At 46.3% G+C, this 21,971-nt stretch overlaps 1 protein-coding gene across 2 annotated transcripts in view; it reads right to left on the reverse strand.

Annotated features, from left to right (window-relative positions):
* The window catches only part of Tbcd (tubulin folding cofactor D), a 160,763-nt gene that overhangs the window by 128,178 nt on the left and 10,614 nt on the right, over positions 1-21,971 (reverse strand). For both annotated transcript variants that reach the window (XM_032912781.1, XM_032912780.1), the window contains exon 7: positions 9,526-9,658. In XM_032912781.1, the coding sequence (XP_032768672.1) occupies positions 9,526-9,658 (133 nt within the window). The remainder of the gene's footprint in view (positions 1-9,525; positions 9,659-21,971) is intronic.

Consider the following 21,971-nt stretch of genomic DNA (forward strand, 5'->3'; position numbering starts at 1 on the left):
CCTGCACTGGAGCCCAGGTGTGGCTGTCACTGAAATGCCAGGTCTCTAAGAAGCTCACCAATCTGAAACCTTGGGAGCACTCGCTGACCAGCACTAGACCAAGCTCAGAAACCTTAGCATTAAAACGGCAGGTTACCAGAGCACTTTATTACAGATCCTGTTCTGGTCTCTCATGAAGACACTGTTGTACCCATGCCATCGAAATGGGATGGGGCAAACAACAATTCTCCTTGACTTTGTCTTAACACTAAGAAAATTCTCCACATGAAAGGCTTACCAAACCACTGGTAATGGAACTATAAGACCCTTTTAAACATGTCATTCAGGAGATCAAAACCCAGGCAGGAAAAGATTGCCAAAACTCACACAACCACCCCAGGCTGAGGGCCCAAAGCCAGGCTCGCACCTAGGCCAGAGGATCTACCCTCACTTGCTGCCTTCACCGATGCAAAGGCACCTACAACAGCTCATTCCTGAACCCCTTCCTCCAGCACTGTGGGGGCTCTCTTTCTCAAGAGTAGAGCCTTGAAAATCGAGGTCAAGCACTGCTACTGGCTTATAAAGAATAATGGTGAGAGACATCCTGAAGAACTAGCTGTCTGTCCTAAGAAGAGCAGTAAGCGGGCACTGGAAAGGGAGTGCTCAGATAAGGGGTAGGACCCAGCTCCACGAGCAGCATCCAGGCCAGAGACATCACCTGCCTAACAGGCAGATTGCTGAAATCGGTTATCAATGCCCTTCCTCCACAAGCTGCACTGAACATTTCTAGTTTGAATAGCTCCACAGTTGACTACTTCTGGGCCACTTCTGAACTCCTGGATCAGGCCAAATTCTCAGGATATAAACCACCCACTGGGCAGTTTCAGGTTTGACCCATATGCCAGAGGCAAGATTTCCAGGAAAAAGGGTGTTTCTTCCTTACTAGAAAAAAATAAAGCAAGACCCTCTTCCACCACACAATGAAAGAAATTACACCATTAACCGAAGCATTTTGTATACTGGAAACCTAAAACATCAAGTCCAGATTTGTTTTCATTTATATGAAACAGGATTTCCCTATACAGCCCAAATGACCCCAAACTTGAGATCCCCCTTGCTTTTGAGTGCTAGCATGTACCAGCATAGCCAGCTCAAGAGAGTCTTCATAACAAAAACACATACACTTACTGCAGCCTCACCATGATGTAAAGAAAAAAACTCACCAATAGGAAAGACCTTAGACAACAGAAAAAAGGACAAATGTTGAAGACAGATAACTCCAGCACCTCAAGTTTGTGTTATGACTACTTATTTCAATTTCTTGTGCTTCTTAAGTAAAGGTAACCATTTCTCGATCAACTGATAAATGTGAAAAGGTATGGTAACACTCCTCCTATGAGAGCCCAGGATAGAGGGTATCCCAACAACATGGAGCTTCCCAGGCTCAAAGGCGGGAGCCATGTGTACAGAACCAAGTACCTCTGCACACGGAGCAGTGCCCAGTATGGCTGAGGAACTTGAAGTCAGAGACAAAACCCCAAACTTCCCCAATACAGGCAAAGTCAGCACTGGCCCCACAGGAAGTGAGGGAGATAAAAGGAAGCATAGGCAAAGAACGGTGAGATGTACCAAAGACCATGTCTCCAGCGCAGTACCAATGACGCGTGGAGGCAGGGGCGGCAGGACACAAAGCACCCATAAAGCCAACAGCGAAGCCTCTGGCTAAGAAATCTGAGACAGAGAAAGAAGGGCATTGTGATTCATGTCGATAATCCCATCACTCCAGAGCTGGAGACAGGAAGCTGAGTTAGTACCAAACAAGCCTGGATCACACAAGGGCCCTATGTGGGGGGGGGGGTGGGGGATTACAAAGGTCTTCCAATGACTCGGGATCCTCGGCAGAATGCTCAGGTTCCAGACCCTTGGTCATAACACAAGACAGCAGGAAAGAGTTGGGATGGAGAATTCTCCTGGACTGGCAGAACGATCCAGTCTAAAGAATAGCTGATCTGTACACATGAACCACAGAGTCTACAGGACAGGGAAAAGAACCAACTGTTAGAACAAAATGTCAACTGCTCAAATTTTTTGAAATACAGAAAGGAAACTATTTCAGGGAGCTGATACAGACATGTTTTTGTCCCACAGTGATAGAATGACTCAGCCACAGACCGCTGACCAACCCACTACCTACAGGAAAACGTATAGGTGGTCAACCCACTGGCCACAAGGGGCCCAGATTCTCCAATGACCAGACATTGTCTTCCAGCCACACAGATGTTCAAAGCTTCATCAGTCCAGTTTCCTAGTTCACATACAAGCATAAAGACGGCTTAGAAAACTTGACCTACTAATTACACACTGCCATCCTCTGGGCTCAGAGGGCAGAAAGACGCCCCAACCTGTCCTTGGCAGGTCCTCCCTCTGGTGCTTCTCACTCCCTGTTCCCTTTTGACCATGGGACAGCACAACTACAAGGAACCAAAAGGGATGATAGTAAGGGCCCCACAGATGTACTTCAGTCATCCGTCTAGGAGAAGATGAAAGCCAGGCATAGCAGATGAGGTAGGCTTGAGTGAGGGCAAAAAGACTAAGGAACCATACTTAGGGTGAAGAATTGTGGGATGGGAAGAAGGTACCATGGAGGAATAGCCAGCAAGCCAGGTGACAATCTGGATAAGACAAAGGAGACATGAGAACCAGACAACATAGCAGGCATGGAGAACACCAGCAGAGACAGCCTTAGGCTCTGTCTCGATCAGTTTGTCTGTCTGTCTGTCTGTCTGTCTCACATGCATGCATTGTCTCTGTGTCTCACATATGCAGTCTCGGTCTCTCTCTTACACACACACCCATTGTCTCTGTCTCACATATGCAGTCTCTGTCTTTGTCTCATACACACATTGTCTCTGTGTCTCTCTCACATATGCAGTCTTTGTCTCTGTCTCTCTGTCTGTCTGTCTGTCTGTCTCTCTCTCTCTCTCTCTCTCTCTCTCACACACACACACACACACACACACACACATCAGGCTTCTATAGTCACAAGGCTAAGGAAAACAAGTGGTAGGACAACAAGCACGAGGTAAAGTTGTGACTTCAGGTGTCACAAGCAAACCCACGGCCCACAGAATGAGGGCTCTAGAACAAGGACAGAGAGCAGGAAACAAAGATCAAGGGCAAATCAGAGATGAGATGTCACCAGCCAAGGCCTGAGGGAAGCATGTGAGAAGGCCAAGGAAAGTACAGGCAACCAGGTATCAACACCTGCCCATGGGCCAGATGAGAGAAGAGGGAGGTGGAGCTGTGAAATGTTCAAATGGCCTGCAGCAAAAGCCACAAGCCAAGGCTAAAGGTGGAGGGGCCTCCCCACTGACCTCCTCAGCCTCTATTACCCAGCTTACATCAGCAGGTGGGCAGATAGCATGGTCTTTCTACTCAGAGGGGAGAGGAGGATGAGGCCAGTGCCTTACAAAGTCCCTTCCCTGCCAACTGTGGAGCCTGCACTGTACATGTACATACGCGTTCCTACAGGGCTCACCTAGGTAAAGTGCTGAGCTACAGGAAACTAGAAACAGCCAGAGCTGGCTGTTCAGAGTCTACTCAAAGCCTGGCTCAGGAACTCACTTCCCTGAATCCATGGAGACTGCATTCTCTACAGACAGTGCTTCATCCCCATTCTGTCAGACACTCTCTCCACCCAAAACCTTCTTCGGGCTAGCAAGATGGCTCTGGGTGGAGGCACTTGCTGCTGCCAAGCCTGAGTTCAATCCTCAGACTCATGTGGTGAAAGGTGAGAGTTACTTCTGCATGTTGGCCCCCATGTGAATGCTATGGCGCATACATCACACCGTACCTACAAAACGTATAAACACAAAGTGAAAAGAAGGGCTGTCCTGAGCACCACGGCACAACCACCCAGATGTTCTGCCCTTGCCACACCGAGCCAGAGCGTCTCTAGAAACCAGGCTCCACAGAGCCCATGAAAAGAGAGGCCAAAGTCCACAAGACCATGACAGGCTAAGTAAGCTCTGTCTAAAGAGCATGACCAGTGCCGATTAGTTAGTCTCCACACACTCTGAGGCAAGAGAGGTTTGTCACTTCTCTTCCAGATAGAGCGAGGTACCACACCTATGCCTCAGGCCACCAGGAGAGATGAAATCCAAGTTTAGCTAAAGTCTATTTAGAGGCCAAAGCCAGAACAGCCTGGCCAGGCAGCTGAAGGCCCAGACAGAGCCAAGTCCAGGATACTGGTTCCTCATGCCTACCCACATAGGTAGTCCAGTCAACAGTCACTTGTACCGAGGCACCTGACCCCTTTTATCCTTTAAACCACATGCAAGGAAGAGACACTCCAACGTATGTCTAGTGGGGACTGCCATGCAGCGCCTGGGATGGGCCTGGTGCTTTTGCTCTCTTCAGTTTTAATACTGTGTTTGTGAGGTTTCTGGGGTTTGCTGGAACTTTGTGGCTTTTTGATTTTCTCAGTGGTAGGTAACCCAGGGCTACAAGAATGCCAGACGAGTGGTCTCTGCCACTGAGCTATATCCCCAAACCGTAAGTTCAGTAAGAATTCTACCTTTAGTCAATGATAAAATAAACTCTGAATTTTGAATTTTGTTTCTTTTTGGCTTGGGCACAGCTTCTCTATGTAGCCCTGGCTATCCTGGAACTCTCTATGTAGAATAGGCTGGCCTCCAACTCAGCTCCTCCTGCCTCTGCTTCCCAAGTGCTGGGATCAAAGGCGTGTGCTACCAGGCCTGGCAAATTTTGAAATTTTAAAAAATAGGAAAAATAAAAAAAAAGTAACTGTGAAGGGGAGATGCTGTGTTAACTGATGGTAAACAAAAGAGCGTCTCCCGCCACCAATCAACGCAGGCAGTGCCTTCCCTACCAGCAGCCTGTCTTTGGGAACAAATGTTCCTTCACCACCATGAAGACCGTGGAGGAAATGCAGAGAAGCCACCGTGGTCGGAGGCTTCCAGCCTGAAGGAAAAGCACGAGCATGCCATCAACCAATAAGCAGAAGTAAAGCACATTTGAGCGATAATGTTTTTTGTTTTTTGTTTTTTTGTTTTTTTTTTTTGTTCTTTTTTTCGGAGCTGGGGACCGAACCCAGGGCCTTGCGCTTCCTAGGTAAGCGCTCTACCACTGAGCTAAATCCCCAGCCCCGATAATGTTTTATTTTAAAACATGTTTTCCATCCTTGGATTTCCTCCATTTGCATTAATACTAACGCTTAGGAGTAAAGGGGCCTCCAGAGAAACGAAGTTGCCAAACACTTGCTTCCTTCCCACAAGAGTTAAGCATCAGTGCTGCGAGAGGACTATGCTTCGAGGGAAATAAAATCAATCCTGGTTTCGATGTGACTTGTTCAGAGTTCACCTGTTTCGCCTAACCCACACTAATGAACAGGTGGATAAAAATGAAGCCAAGTGCATCAAAGGAAACAAGCAATCCCAAAGCACAATGCACCTGCAAGTTTCATCATGCACAGGACACCCAGCCCTCTGCCTTCAGGTCTGACAAGCCCATGGTGAAACTGCTCCACCCACCGAGCGTAACTTCCTCCTGCCCTGAAGCCAGAGCAGACCCAAGTGACCCTCCAAAAGGAGAAAAAGAAGCCAAGAGGGAGACTGGGAAGACGACGCTGCCCCAAGTGGAAGCTTGGGGGCCTGGGGGGCAGGGCGGTGGCTAGCCGGGCACTGAGCCCTAGGAGATGAGACCACCATAGCTGTTGATCCACAGCAGTTTCATTCATCCCCTTCCCAGGATTTCAGTTGTCTGCGTCAGACAATTGCTCACCATCCTCAGGGCAAATCTAGATAGAGCAGAGGTGCTGTTGCCAAACCACCAAAGTACTCTGCCCCAACGGCAGAGAGTTGGGTCTCTTCTCCTCCCTTGCCAACACACCCAGCTGGGGGGGTAGGAGAATCAACTTTCTAAGCCTCTGGGAACCCTTTTTTACACCTTAGGAGAAAGGGAAAAAAGAATTTCTCTCCTCTACACAGGACTTTAAAGATGTCCAAATAAAAGGCACACATGCCTGGCTAGTGTAAGCCACTAAAAGGAATCTCAACCCACTGGTATAACTGGAAGGAATGGAACAACTGTCCTATGGCGTCTGAGCCCAGCCTATGCCCCCATGCACCTCCCAGATAAGGAGAAACAGAAAACTTGGGAACTACACACAGATACAGGTGACCAAAAGGACAAACAGGCAAAGCATGTAAAACCAGATAAAAAGTGAGGAAAGCCCAGACACTTTGGCCAGTACCTCCACTCAGCCTTCAGGTCAGTTAAAAGCCCCACGAGTTATCGCCACCTCCCATAGGAGCCTCCTTCACCTACGCAGGAAGCCTGTTTACCCTGCCAGCCACAATCTCTATTGCCATGGGCGGCAGTGCAGAGCAGAACTCCTGGACCAGGCTGGCAAGTAGCTCGCTGCAAACCTTAAATCCCCTCAAAAATGCAGACTGCTAGCTAGGTACGGTGATACACGCATAACCCTTGCTAACAGAAGCTAATCTGAGTATAAAGCGAGATCCTTCTCAGCATCCCTAACCCCAGAAAGAATGCAGACAGCTGAACAAAAACAACCTAAAATCAATCCCCTGAGATTAATCATGCCTGACCTCCCATGTGTCCCAAAAACATGCTAGATAGGTCTCACACCCTTCCCTCAAGCACGACCATGGATTGACAAACGTAGCTACATTTGTCAGACCTTCCTGTATTCTCTTGGTGTGAAAACTTTCAACAAGACTCATGCCACGCCAGAGGTGTTGGCACACACCTGAAATCCTAGCACTCAGGAGGAAGAAGCAGGAGTATTAACACAAGTTCAAGGCAGCCTGGGCTACAAGTTCCAGGTAAACCAAGGCTACGCAGTGCAGTACATGGGCAGAAAGCCAGGTATGGTGGTGCACACCTTTGATCCCAGCCCTCAGGAGGCAGAGGCGGGTGAACCTCTGAGTTCAAGCCCAGCCTGGTCTACGGGCGTTCCAGGGCAGTCAGGGGTACATAGAGAAACCCTGCTCAAACAAACAAGCAAACAAACAAACAAACAAACAAATGAGGTGGGTAAGGGTGGGTGAGTGGAGAGCAGACAGCAGGTCGGGCAGAGACGCAGAGAGTTGGGTCAGTTGGTCATCAAGTTTGAAAACTGAGTTCAATCCCTGCTACCTTATGAGGGACACAGAAAACATTCAACAAGTTGTTCACACAACTGTGACCTCGGCCCCAGTCCTCCCCCGTCCCTCCTCACACCATCTTTCAGGGTAAGCCACATTTGCAGCAACCTCTACTGCTGTAATCAAAATGAAAATCACAATAAAACCGCTTTAGTCACCTCTCCCCAGAGCTGGAACAAAAGCCTCCCAAGGTGTGAGCTATTCAGCTGTACTTGCAAACCCCAAAGACGTCTACCACAGGCAGAACCTCACACTTCATCAAGATGACAAAATAGGCAACCATATTTTTTTCATACTTATTCTGTATATGTGCACATGTGCTTACTACAACTGATAAGTGGAGGCAACCATCATCTTTCTTTTATTTCTAATTTTTATTTATTTTGCTTTATTTCTAGTTGTGGATATATGTGTGTGCATCTGTGTGTATATGCACACATGTGTGTAAGTGCCCTCAGAAGCCAAAAGATGACATCAGATCTCCCAGAACTAGTTACAGGGAGTTGGGTCCTAACATGGGTGCGGGAACTGAACTGTCATGTTTAAGGGTATTGACTTAGCACCCCAGCACTACCAAAGAGGTGTGGGGGTTGGGGGGACTATGAGCTGAGGAATACAAAACACCTCTCAATACTATCCACCGAGTTAAATATCTATTATCTCATACAAACAGAAAAACACCTACTGATACATACCCAAAATAACTGTAAACATAAATTTAAAACAATACAGTAAACTCTTGTATGTTCCCCAGCGGCATTAATCACAACTATCAAAGCCAGTCACATAATGAAACATTTTCTGGCCATAAACAAAGAAGTAAAGAACTGATATATGCCACAGGGTGGACAGAACTTATAGGCTCTGTGTTCACTGTAAAAAGCCTATCCTACCCGATTTTGTATATGCGAAATGTTCATACAAGTCACCTCCAGACAGAGGCAGCTCGGTGGCCATTGGCCTATTGAGTATTACACGGTATGTGGAAGGACATACTGAGGAGAGACAATGGTGGCTACACAACTCTATGGACATAACAAAATGAACTATCTATCTGAAGGGACAAAGTCTTCATAGCAAGCAAATCATCCCTTGATTTTAAACTGTTGTAACAGAGCTGAGTAGAAACACAGGACATATGAAACATCTTATTTTCCCAGGTATCCTTCTTACATATTTTGATGAAGACCTCTGAAGGCAACGGCAATTATCACTGAAAACAGAGATACCAACCATTTCTCATTCCCACAACCAGGATGCACACACAGCTGCAGAAGCAGGTGGAGTGGGTCCAGAGCCTGTGTCTGCCTTCCCACCCCAGGCTGCATGCCCCCTTCCCAGGGTTATGGACACATGGCCCTGACACCTCCCACCCTGCAGCAGGACCTGTATTAAGGTGTGCAGAAAGCCAAAACCAAGAGGCCAGTATGACTGGTTGGCTTCAAACTTTTCCTAAGGATCCTTCTTCTAAGTGACCTGTCAGTTTCCTTTGCCTTCAAGACAAGGACAAAAACTCCTCTCAAATCTCATCCAGTGTAATCAAAAGAAAAACAAGGAAGAGGTTTCTGACCCTGGAGTCTGCAGTTTCAGGTTATCTGCACCCTCCAGAATGCCAAACCCTAGAGACCAGGGCCTTACAGAGTTATCCATGCCTTCATCCAAAATACTGACTCTCAATACCATGGCCTCTGTTACAGAGAGCGTCTGTAACCTTGTAAACATTAACCCTAGAGATAGACCTGGAGAGGCACCATGACCTTCTGAACACTGACCATCAAAACCAAACAAAATCTTAGGGGTTCATCTGTGACTCCTGAATGCTGGTCCAGGAGCCCTAGCCTTGTTAACAAGGCCATGTCCTCTGTGATTTCACACCAGAGCTTTTCTTCTTGTCAGTACTAAAAAGCCACACAACAGACAGGCAGAGAAGACCAGCAATAGGCAGGATGGGCACAATGGGCATCTCCAGATGGGTCCCAGTGTCTGTCCTTAAACTTAGGGACTAGAACTTTGTAACCCACACATCCAAACAGGTTTCAAGCCTTCTTTCCCTAGGGCTAGTTTCACTAACTGCTTTACAACAAAACTAAAGGCTGCAGTTCTGTGGGCACCACTGCCCTCTAGTGGTGAGACACAGTACTTCAGCTTTCTCCTGGGAGCCACCACTCCAGTCCAGCCTCATACACTAAGCACACAGCAGTGGAAAATGAAATCACAATCCTGCAATGCAATTCAATCCCACCATGTTTCAGTAACTCGAACATAGAATGAATGGATTTGGGGACAAACCATCAGTTTGACCAATTCCTACAGTTCCAGAGCTCCACAAGCTGTCCCTGAGGCAGCACTTACTTACCAGGGCCTGCAACATCCCATCCATGGTAATGACACCCTCAATGGTCTGGAAGGAAGAGTGGGCCAAGGTACAAAGGCTCCAGTCCAGAAAGCTGGCCATCTTTCTCTGCTTGACATCAGGACGTGTGATAAACCTACGGGGAATGCAAATACAGGAGATGCTCAATAGATTCCAATGGTAAAGCTCACCCACATCCCACCACCTACCACACACATTTCCTTCCAGTCATCTTAGATCCCTGAACAGGTCAGCTGCCTGCACACATGACTCTCCTTCTCTCTAGGAAATCAAGTCCCTGACCACCATGGTCCAGCAGCTGACTGCCTATCAGGATCTCTCAAGAAGTTACTCACAGACCTCAACCACCTTACCTCCTTCTCTCCTGGGTCCCAACTAATCGGCAGCTTCACAAATCAATAGGCATCTTTACCCTACCACAGCAGGGAACATCTACCTGCTTCTCGGCTCCGACTACTTCCAAGTATATCCCTTTATCTCAAGATATATCCTCAACAACCTAATCCAACAGCCAACCCCAACCCAAGGACCTTTCTCTACCACAACCTCTATGGGTCACACAACCTCATGCTGCACAAGCCTGCTTCCTTCCACCCAACATCCAGCTGACAACGTGAACCCAGACCTCTGACTCAGTGACTCCAGACAGATCCTGTAATGGAGACAATACATGAACGAAAGGAAGGAAAAGGGAAGAAGAGGAAGGGGAAAAGGGGGAAGGGGAAGAAAGAGGGAGAGGGAAAGGGGAAGAAGAAGGGAAGGGAAGGGTAGGGAAGGGAACAGAACGGAAGGGAATGGAAGGGAATGGAAGGGAACGGAAGCGAACGGAAAAACGGGAAGACAAATTGAAGAGTGGGAAGAGAAAGTGCTGCCTCCCCAAAGGGGACTTGAACAGGAGAGCTGAACAAGAAGGAACACAGTCAAGTGGGAAAGCTCTGTGTGGGGGAAAAGGAGCTAACAGGAGACGCATAACTGTTGAGTACAGGGACCAGGAACCAAAGGACCTAAGGCAGGGCATGTTTGATGAGTGCCCTGACTCTCAGTCACAGGCAGGAACACGGACACGGCGGTGTCTGTCAGCAGGTAGTCGTAAGGTAGTTCCTTCAGAGTAGTGGAACTGCAGGCTGAGAAGGGAAGGCTGTGAGTCCTGGGAACAGAGGGCTTCACTCCAGGGTAGTCTACATCCAATGCCCGTGAGGGAGTCATATGAGGCACCAGCCAGAGAAATGTCAGGACTGGGATTCTGATGACATCCACTCACCCACTAGAGCCCTGACCACCTACACCAGGACCTAAACCCAGTCGCCCAGAGGGCCGGTTAGAGCTGCATCCACTCTCTGGGTAACAAACCCTCTCAGCACATACTGATTGGTACTAGCATACGGCGCTCCAGCCACTCCCAGAGTAGGTACAGCCAAGCACAAGGGGACTGCTGGAACCTTCACCATCCCACGAGTAAAGACTCACCTCCTACAGGTCACACCTCGTAAGACACGCTCCAGGGTTTAGATTCCCTATCTCCACACGACATGGTCCAATGCCTGCCTAACCTCAGTGGTCACCTTTCACTCTAGTGGGAGACGACCAAATCCTTCCCCTAAGCAGCAACTACAGTCTTGTTTTTGTTTTCTACCTTTATCCTGCCAGGACTCACACGCACAGATTTACTCCCATGGCAAAGTACAGTATTAAAGATTAGAAAAACAAGAGCACACTTGCTTTGCTACGAGCTACCAATTTGACAGCTAAAGAAAAGGCAACGTGGAGCCAGCCATCAGTAGGCCAAGCTGTAAAAGTGGCCAAGCATCCAGATGCACTGACAACTACAAAAAAGGGGGAGCCATAAGACTGGTGACGGCCAGCGCGGGAACTAGAATCAACAAAGGATGGCTGCCTTTGAACAGCAACAACTCTAACCGCACCATCACACAGTAAAAGGCAGCAGAGCAGGCCAAGCACACGTCTGGAGCAAGGATGACAGCAAAAGTAGAGAGAAGACACGAGCTGGGAGCTGAGACTTTAAGACAGAGGCTATTTAGAGCCAGAAATGAAAAACTACAAGCACTAGTGTTCCTGAGAACCATCATGGCTTTAGTCCTAGGGTCTCAAACTACCCAGGCCAGAGAGCTTTAACACTGAACATTACTAAGCGCTTAGGAATCCCAATACCTACCTACACCTGCACACCAGCTGCTGCCAAGGAGTGAGGATACTCATAAAACTAAAGGTCTAGTACCTTGGCTTTCTCAGGAACTGTGAGACCTGTAGGACTAACGACACTACTGTCAGAAGCTTGCACAAGAGGACACCACCTGTTCCTGCTTCTGCCTGTTTATTCCTGAAATTTGATGCTACCAAATGCTAAGATACGCAAAAGATACCAAGACCAGCCATGACATTTTCTTCACTGACTACCTGTGAATTCTACCTAAGAAGAGCAAAGAGATCCCCAGCCAGCTACACTAGGAATCCTAGTGGCTGGACTGCCTGGGACACAGCCTCAGAGTGAAACAGCAAAGGGGAAGTAACAATCCCCACTCTGTAAAATTCAGTGTGTATGTACACTTCAAACTAATAAACAATAATAAAGGTCTGTGGAAACACGAAATATCTACAGTTATTCTGGAACTAGTAGTTAGCTACTAGAAGGGAAACCCCTCCTGACCCAAGCTCTACACCAGTGGTTCTCAACCTTCCTAATGCTTTGAGCCTTTACTACAGTCCTCCTGTTGTGGTGACCCCAACCATACAATTATTTTCGTTGCTATTTCATAACATACTGTTATGAATCATAATATAGATATCTAACATACAGGATATCGGCTATTTGACCCCTGTGAAAGAGTTGTTCAACCCCCATAGGGGTCACAACCCACAGGTTAAGAACCTCTGCCCTATACCAAAAGAAATTGGAGGTAAAATTAATTGTGTTACAACAATGACAAGCAGAAAAATATAAATGACTACTTGTTAAATCTCTTAGGTTAAGATTTTGAACTTCAACAGTTAAAAAAAAAAAAACAACCAAATTTTAAAAAAAGATTTGTTTGGCATTAAAGTTAAAACTATACTGTAGGTTCTCACCTCTCCCTCTGTTCCTCCAGATCCAATCCCCCAGTCTCACCTCACCTCCCGCTCTGCAACAGAACCCCTGCTGCAGCTTTCCCTGCCCCTCCCCCATCTCCGGTGGACCCTACAGATCTTATCCTCCTAACCTCTGTCCCCTGAATCATCACTTTATCCCAGCCCCCCACACACACACACCAGCAGGCACCCCCTGCTAACCCAAAGGCCACATCTGCCAGGGAACCAAGTAGGCTGGAAGCAAATCTTCACCTCTTACCTGTTACCTCAGATCCAATGCCCCAATCTCATCCTAAATTCTGCAGCAGAACACCTGCAGCAGTCTCCCTGCCCTCCCAAGCCCATCTCCAATAGATCCCACGGATCTTCCCCTCCTAACCCCCATCCTTCCCTTTGTCGCTTTTTCCCAGGCCCCAACTCCAACAGGCTCTCCATGAAAACCCACACCTCCCAGGGAACCAGGCAGGGTGTCTGCAGATAGTCCCTCTCCTTCTGTGGCCTCCTGATCCAATCTCTCCATCTCATCCCCAGCTCTGTTGTAGACCTTCTCTGGTGACATTTCTTCATTATCTATCCCATTCCAAGGAGACAAAATAAGCAGATCCTGGTTGAACCTATGCTCTCCTCCCTCTTGGGACCCCTATCCTATCTCCATTCCTAAGTGTCAGTTCCAAATAACCACAAACACATTTTACCTGGAACCCCAGCCCTTCCTTCCCTCCACAGTAAGATGCCCCAGCAGGAGCTGACAGCTCCTGTCGAAATAGCCACACCACCACATCTCCTCAGCCTGCAGCCATCACAGGAGTTGTCCACAGTGGCAACACCCTCTTTTCCTGCCTCAGCCTACAGCCTTGGTGAAACACCACTGCAGGGGCTGTGCCACAGGAGCTGTCCACAGTGGCACCTCCTCCTCTCCAGCCTCCCCCCAGCAGCCCCACAGAGATGCTGCCTCAGCAAGAGCTGACTGAAACCGGAAGAACTTCCCACCCTAAGCCACAGGCCCAACACAGGAAAAAGTGGGCAGGGGGAAAGCCACCAAGTCCTGAGCAGGAAGTCCACCAGTCCTCAATCTGGAAATCTCTGCCCTGAAAAGATCTATCCCTTAGATATCCTATATAAGCACTGACTCTTGTCCAGTCCCCTGTTGTCCACTACCAGGATCAGAGGGCAGCCATCCCTCGACTCATCCCTCCACACCCTGGACCCTCCAATAAATCTCCTTCCTGAGATTTCCTGCCTGATGTAACTCTCTAGTCAGAAAAAGCCAAGAAGAAAAGCAATGAAGAGAAGGGGCAGGGCTGAAGCTCTGAAGCTCCTCAGCTTAGCTGGGATACTCTCCCCCTGGGAGCTGCAACGCCTCTGAGGCTTCCTCAGAGCTGTGTGGCTTTTAGTGGGCAGACACCTCAACCACCGCCCCCAATGTCGCAGGTTCCCCTTCCACTGGGACACCTTCCCTCAGAGCTGCATGGTTCCTGGGCTTCTGAGTCCCAGGATACCCTCCCATCCAAGCAAAAACGTAGCTAGGCTGGAAACTAGGAGGAGGGTTGGCAGGGAGTTAAGAAAACTGGTTACTATTCTAAAAAAGCTAGTTGTTTTACATGCGCACGTGTGCGTGTGCATGTGTGCACGTGTGCATGCGTGCATACATATATATACCTTCTCTTACCTCATGGAACTTTCTCCAAAATACTTTGACCACATACTTGGACACAAGGCAAGTCTCAACATCCAAGATCCAAGAAAAGTGAAATAACTCTCTGAATCCTACCAGACCACCATCAACTGATTAAAGCCAGGCACCAACAGAAACAACACCCAACGGAAGCTGAACAACTCTCTCCTAAATGAAAATGGGTCGAGACAGAAATATAGAAATTAAAGGCTTTCTAAAATCCAGTGTGATGAGTACACACATACCCGAACTCATGGGACACAATGAAGGTGGTCCTAAGAGGCAGGTTCACAGCACTAAGCACCTACGTTTAAAAAAAAAATGGAGAAAATTCAGACTAGCGACATGAAATACACATGGAAGCTCTAAAACAAAAAAAAGAGAAATCATACTTGGAAGAAGTAGATGACAAGAAATAATGAAACGCGGGGCTGAAATCAATAAAGAGTTGGTTCTTTGAGAAAAAGCAATAATTCAACAAAACATTATTCAAATTAACTAAATATGGAGAAAAAATATAAAATTCACAAAGTTGGAAATGGAAGGGGAACATAACAGACAGCAAGTAAATCCAGAGAATCCATCAATGACATGCTTTAAAAACCTGTATTCCACCAAACTGGAAAACCTAAGAGAAATGGACATTTCTCTCAATAGGTACCACTTAGCAAAGTTAAATCAAGATCACATGAACAACTTAAACAGACCCATGAGCCCTAGTGAAACAGAAGCCGTCACTGAAAGTCTCCCTACCTAGCTGGACAGCAGTGGTGGCCCACGCCTTTAGAGCCCGCACTTGGGAGGCAGAGGCAGGCAGATCTCCTGAGTCAGCCTGGTCTACAGAATGAGTTCCAGGACAACCAGGGCTACACAGAGAAACCCTGTCTTGGAAAAAAGTCTGCAAACCAGTAAAAGCCTCGGGCCAGATGGCTTTTGCAAAGAATTAGACAAGAATTTCAAAGAAGAGTTAATACCAACACTCCCCAAATTATTCCACAAAATAGACACTACACTCAATAAAAACTTCAAACCAAATCCTACAGCACATTAAAAAGATCACCCACCATGATCAAATAGGCTATGTCTCAAAGATGCTGGGATGGTTCAATATACAAAAATCAATAAATGTCATCTACCATATAAACAAAATGAAAGAAAAAAAAAACACATGATCATCTCATATACAGAAAAGGTCTTTGCAAAATCCAATACCCCTTTATGATAAAAGTCCTAAAGAGATCAGGGATACAGGGACCTACCTAAACATAACAAAGGCAGTTCACAGCAAGCCCAACGTTAACCTAAGTGAAGAGAAACTCAAAGCAATTCCACTACCAAGACAAGGTTGTCCACTCGCTCCACACCTGATCAAAATAGTATTTGAAGTCTTAGCTAGAACAATAAGACAACAGAAAAATAAAGAAAATGTGGTACATTTACATGTTGGGAGCGATGCCCTTGAAGCCCTCCATTATTGATGTTATTATTATGGATAGCGTTAAGTATGACTGGGTTCATGGAAAATCCCCAGCCAGCTGCAGAAGACTAATACAAATGTGGTGGTTAAGATGAATATTCATATGATAACATCTGATGTTAAGATACCCAATGTGATGACCTGTAACCTTTCTGAAAAACCAACATCCTGCTGACTAATAGATATGACAAACCTGTGACCTTTCTGACATCCTGTCAACATCAGTCAATTCCCTGACCACATGAATATTGTGTCCTTGGCCTGTGTAAATGTTTCTTACTTCCCCCCTCCCTCTGTTACTCATGCTATGGTATAAATTCAGGCTTGGGGAAAAATAAAATTGTCGCCTTGATCAGACTCTTGTCTTGGTGTCCTTCTTCATGTCTCTTGTCCCCCATTCTCTTCCAGGTACCCTCAGCACCCTCGTTGACACTTGTCTCAAAAAAAAAAAAAAAGAAAGAAAAAAAAAAAAAAAAAGAAAGAAAGAAAGAAAGAAAGAAAGTCTTCTGGACGTGACAAGGCTAGGCACTCAGGAAGCTGTGGTGGTCAGACTGAGACCTAAAGATCAAACTCAACACCAGAGCACTGAGGAGAAAGGGGCTCATGGGGCCCCACCCTTAGCTGAGGAACTTTTGACTGTTGATGGAGATAAGGGTCTCACCACTCTCAGAGCGTGGCCCATGGTGGGTCACTCACGCTCCAGTGCCTATCGACCTACACCCAGATACACACAGGCTACACTAATTGGACTCAGTGGGTAAGAAACAAAACAAACAAACAAAAACAGACATGAAGTTGTGAAGGGTTGGTTGGGCAGTGGGGCGTTTCCCAGAGAAGCTGGGGGCAGAAACGAGGGCATGGTAGATGTCATCTAAATAAAAGCATTGTGTTCTTGTGTGAAATTTCCAAATAATATCTATTAAATAATTTTAATAATAATTTTAAGATAAAAGTAAAATAATAATTAGGAAAGACAAAAAGTTATAGGGAAAGTCAAGTATGGAAGCTCACACTTGTCATTCCAGCAAGAGACCAGGAAACTGAGGCAAGAGCTAATGAGCAGAATTGTCTCAGAAAGTTGAAAACTGAAGTGTATAGGAAGCTCAGTCTTAAAAGTACAGCTAATAAACCAAGCACATGTGGTTCCAGAGCCACAGGAAGAGAAGGGCACAAAACGCTGGCGGCAATTAGTGTAGTAGGGCAGACAGCATCTCCACAGGGAACAGTAAGCTACTGTACATTGCCACTCTTACCCCATCAAAAAGGTGACTATGGAATACAGGTGACTCAGAACCAAGAACACAAAGTCACTGAGCACCTCTGGAGCCATCCCAGTGACCATGTCAGTCTTCTCAAACACCCTGGGTACTCACTCAGGCCAGGGGCTGCACTGCACATGCAGTCTCAAAGTCTGGCAATAGCCTCTCCAGGGTGGATACCAGCTACATCAAATGAAACACTTATTCTGTTCACCTCAACTGACAAAATGACACTGAGGCTCTGGTGCTCCAAGTGAAGGACCCTGGTTCTTACTGAAGGGAAAGAGCCTTGAAAAGGCTTGGCCTGGTAGAAAGTAGGTAGGTTATGAGGACCCTAAGGGCTTTGGCCAACTTTACACCCAACATCTCAGGTCAGGATTAGGCCAAGTACCAGGTTCCCGCCTCAGGTCAAGGCTAGGCCAAGTTCCATTCTCCACCCACAGTTCTTGGGAGGAGTGGGGACATTCTTGAAAATCCACAGAATGTACTGACTGGTAGTCACCTGACCCTCTGGTCCCAGACACAGCTCGAAGACATGTCATATAAATTTAAACTGTAAACTTGCAGATGTAACCTGTACCTCTAAAAGTATAAAAACTGCTTGTTTATAGCCATTCAGGGTCACCTTCCAGTCCCTCACCACAAGGGGCTGATTGAAGGTCGACCCCAACACACCTGAAATTAAACCTCTTGTGTTTGCATCGAACTACGTTCTCGTGCCTCACTTGGGGGGGTCTCCCAGTAGTTAAGACTCACAAGCCTTACACAGGTTATGGCTTTTCCTGTAGGATACTAAGACGTGAACAAAGGTTTTTGAGTTTTATCTTCTGTGGCCTAAAGATACTCTGTGAAGTAAAGCTTGGCATAAAGCTATCGCCATTAGTATGTTTGGCAAGAACAAACAGCAAATGCAGGGTTGACAGTAAGGCTGGTAACATGGCTCAGGTGGTAAAAGTACTCATGTACATACATACACACACACACACACACACACATACACACACACACGCACGCAAGCGAGCAAGCACACATGCACAAACATGCAGTGATAAATATACTATTTTTACTACACGTAACTTTTTTTTTTCCTTTCTTTTTTTTTTTTTGGAGCTGGGGACCGAACCCAGGGCCTTACGCTTGCTAGGCAAGTGCTCTACCACTGAGCTAAATCCCCAACCCTACACGTAACTTTTTAATTTTCAAATAGACAATAGCTTTCATTTGACAAAGTTAACAAACACTTACAAAGTTCCACCCAGCTGACAAATACTGAAAAGGCAGCCTTTAATTTACTTAACATTCGCAGTGACTATATTTTAAACCCCTAAAAAACACTGATTTTTTAAACCCCCCCCCCATTACAGGAATTCATGCCAAGAAATCAATCAGAATAGTGAAGTTTTATGTGGAGTATTCAGGAATGTCCACACTAATCTTGGTGACCAATTAGGAAGAAGGCCATCTACATACCTAACAGTAATATATCCACACCTGTATCAGAAAAGATAAAGGGTTCCAGGGACAGTCGAGGGTGCAGTAACTCAGCCAAACAGAACGTGTGGTCACTGGACACAGAACACTCACAGAGACACCACCCAGCGCAGGAAAGAAGGTATGAGTTACCTTCTTCAAAATGTATGGATTCTTTGGTTAAGGTTTGAATCCAAACTGTCCTGAGAGATCATGTGATCAAAGCTGATGGGGCGTCTCAGAAGTGATTGTCTGGACCATGAGAGCTCTAAGCTCCATGGAGACTAATCTACTAGTTGGAGGAAATACACACTTAGGACATTCCCTGAGAGGGCTGTATTCTGTTCCTGTCTCTATGTCCATCCTTCTCCACTTAGCAGATACCATGAGGTCAGCAACTCTGTCCCACCCTCTCAGCTATGTTCTGACACAGCAGAGACCACGGTGTTTGTTCCTACTTCATAGAGGTGGACCAATGACTAAGGTGGACTTACATGGAGTAAGGCCTACAAAACTGAGTCTGAATGAGTCTTTCCTCCTTTGCCTTTCCTCGGGTATCCTGACAGCAATGGAAAAGTTAACTTTTACAGTTGGAAAGTTGTCCTCTTTTCAGGCCTTGGTAAAGCGGGGCACAGACTCCCTTGGAGATTTTCCTTCCCAAAGTGAGGAGCCCTTAAGAAAGAGGCCTTAGCAGGGCATGGTGGCACATACCTTTGATCTGAGCCTGATTCAACATAATGAGTTCCAGGACAGCCAGGGCTGCACAGTGAGACTCTGGCCTTGCCAATTCCAAGGGAGGAAAGTGCTCCTCTCTTGCCTTGAAGGACTCACACCTCATCACTGAGTCATGCTTTCTAACGTAACATCCAAGGTTGTGAACTGCTCACAAAAAGTGTCTCTCCTCACTTTACAGAGATGAGCACTGTAAAGCTACAGTACACCTCACCAATATCTAATTGAAACAACACAAGACTTAACAGCCAATCTTCAACTCTCACCAATTCAGGAGATGGGATTGGTGAGATTTCTAACTTAGGTAACTATGCATATATTTAAAATCACACCATGGGCTGGAGATATGGCTCAGTGGGTAAGAGCACTGGGTGCTCTTCCAGAGTACCCAGGTTCACCTCCCAGCACCCACGTGAGAGCTCACGACTGTCTATAATTCCAGCTCCAAGTGATCTAACACCCTTGCACAGATACATATGCAGGCAAGACACTCATCAGTGCTCATAAAATAAAATAAATTTAAATAAAATAAAATTAAAATCACATCATTAAAAATCCTAACATCTCCCAGAAGTCATAGGTTGCTAAATAAAAATCACAATACATGCCTTTAATCCCAGCACTGAGAGCAGAGGTTCTCAGGTTCTCAACCTTCCTAATGCTATGAACCTTTAGTACAGTGCCTCATGTTGTGGTGCCCCAACCATTATTATTTTTTTTTTTTTTTCTTTTTTCTTTTTTTCGGAGCTGGGGACCAAACCCAGGGCCTTGTGCTTGCTAGGCAAGCACTCCATTATTATTTTTGTTGCTACTTCATAACTGTCATTTTGCTACTGCTATGGATCATAATATAAATATCTGACACCCAGGATATCTGATATGTGACCCCTGTGAAAGAGTTATTTGCCCTCTGCCTACATGCTGACTTAGAGAAAACCAGATGTCTGAGTACAAGGCCAGCCTGGTCTGCACATCAAGTTCCAGGACAGCCCAATACCAAGTGTGGGATACCTCTGCTTGAGTTGATGGCCAGAGGTACCGCAGAGACCCTAAGAACAACACAAGCTATTGTCATTGCTCTTGGCTGTCCACCTAAACTTTGAAGGTAAGACCCTATTGCTGAAGACACCACACACAGTGATCACAGGACATAGAGAAATTAAGACTGTATTGACCAGAAAGTTTCCCCACTGTTGGCCAGCTTCTATAGCACTAGAAGTTTCTGTGTAGGTTGTGGGGTTTGGTGGGAGAGTCATCAACAATCTACCCAGCCTTGAACCCTGTGAACTTTAACACTGACCAGAATAGCAACCTATGCACATAGGTACAATAGTGGCATGAATTACTGCTCTCTGAGTGGAATTTAAGGCCTAATGCACAAGAGGAAACACATGCTTATCACTGTAAACCTGGTCAAGGACTCATGGCTAGCGAGCTCACAGGGCCCAAGGATGACCCTGCTAACTGGACTATCAGACTGTCCTCTAGATTCACATCTCTACCCATATATCATACAGCTCTCAGACCCCATCAGAGAATTCTCTTTGTGCAATGGACAGTAGTTAATACAGAAACTCACAACTGATCAAAGTGCAAAGTGTCAATGGCGTGCTCAGCCACAGATGGGATCCCCCAGCCCATGCTCTCACACACAGTGTTTGTGTTTTCTAGACATGACAGGACCACACCTCTTATGAAATCACAGTAGCTATGGCTGCCTACATAAATCAAGCCAGTCAACATTATAACAGGAAGGGGTAAGGGGCTCGTGAGTACCAACACCTGAGGAGCTATAGAGAGCTGATGGTTCCTAGATGAGGGAAAAATCAGTCCTTTTTACGGGTGTGGACCCTGCTCCCATGGATTACCAACACACTGGACTCCACGGGCTCATCATCATCATCGTCGTCATCGTTTATTTTTTTAAAAAGGATACAAATTGATAGGTTTTGCCTATCAATTTCCTCCCAGATAAAACCATGTATCTCAAGACACAGGGTGTTGGGGCTAGAGAGATAGCTCTGAGGTTAAGAGCACTGACTGTTCTGGAGGACCTAGGGTTCCATTCCCAGAACCCACATGGTGGATCACAACCATCTGTAACTCTAGTTCCAAGGGATTCAACACCTCTTCTGACCTCCACAAACAATGCACGCACGCACGCAGTACAAAGACACATGTATGCAAAATGCCTATACACATAAAATACAAATTGAACAAATCTTGGGGTTTTTTGTTGTTATTTTTGGGTTTTGCTTTTTTTCAGTTTTTGTTTGTTTGTTTGTTTGTTTTAAAGAAAAGTGATTAACTCTAAAACAAAAAAAGAGCACAGATGCCAAAAGGGAGTAAAACAACAAGATGTTCTAAAGGAAGGTGAATATTCCATGCCCTCCATAAGACCTCCGTAAGCTCAGGAAGCCCTGAAAGCGACCTGATTCATTAAGGCCCTTCCTTCCCAAGCATACACATGAGCAAGGACTACTGAGAGACATTCTTAGACAAGCTGAGCTGCCTACAGACTGTGGAGTTTGCTCCAAGTTTCTTGAGCAGTCAACCATGCTGGAGTAGGCTTTGATGATGATGCTGTCGCCGAGCCATTTCTACGCCTGTAACACCTCACCCATATTCCTCTAAATGATCCCAATAAAATTTACCGATTTGGAGTTTGGATCTGTACTTTGATCTGTCACTGTGAATTCTATCTGGGGTGAGTAGCCATTCTTCAGGTCTC

The sequence above is a fragment of the Rattus rattus genome, chromosome 9, assembly GCF_011064425.1.
Source record: "Rattus rattus isolate New Zealand chromosome 9, Rrattus_CSIRO_v1, whole genome shotgun sequence".
Classification (NCBI taxonomy): domain Eukaryota; kingdom Metazoa; phylum Chordata; class Mammalia; order Rodentia; family Muridae; genus Rattus; species Rattus rattus.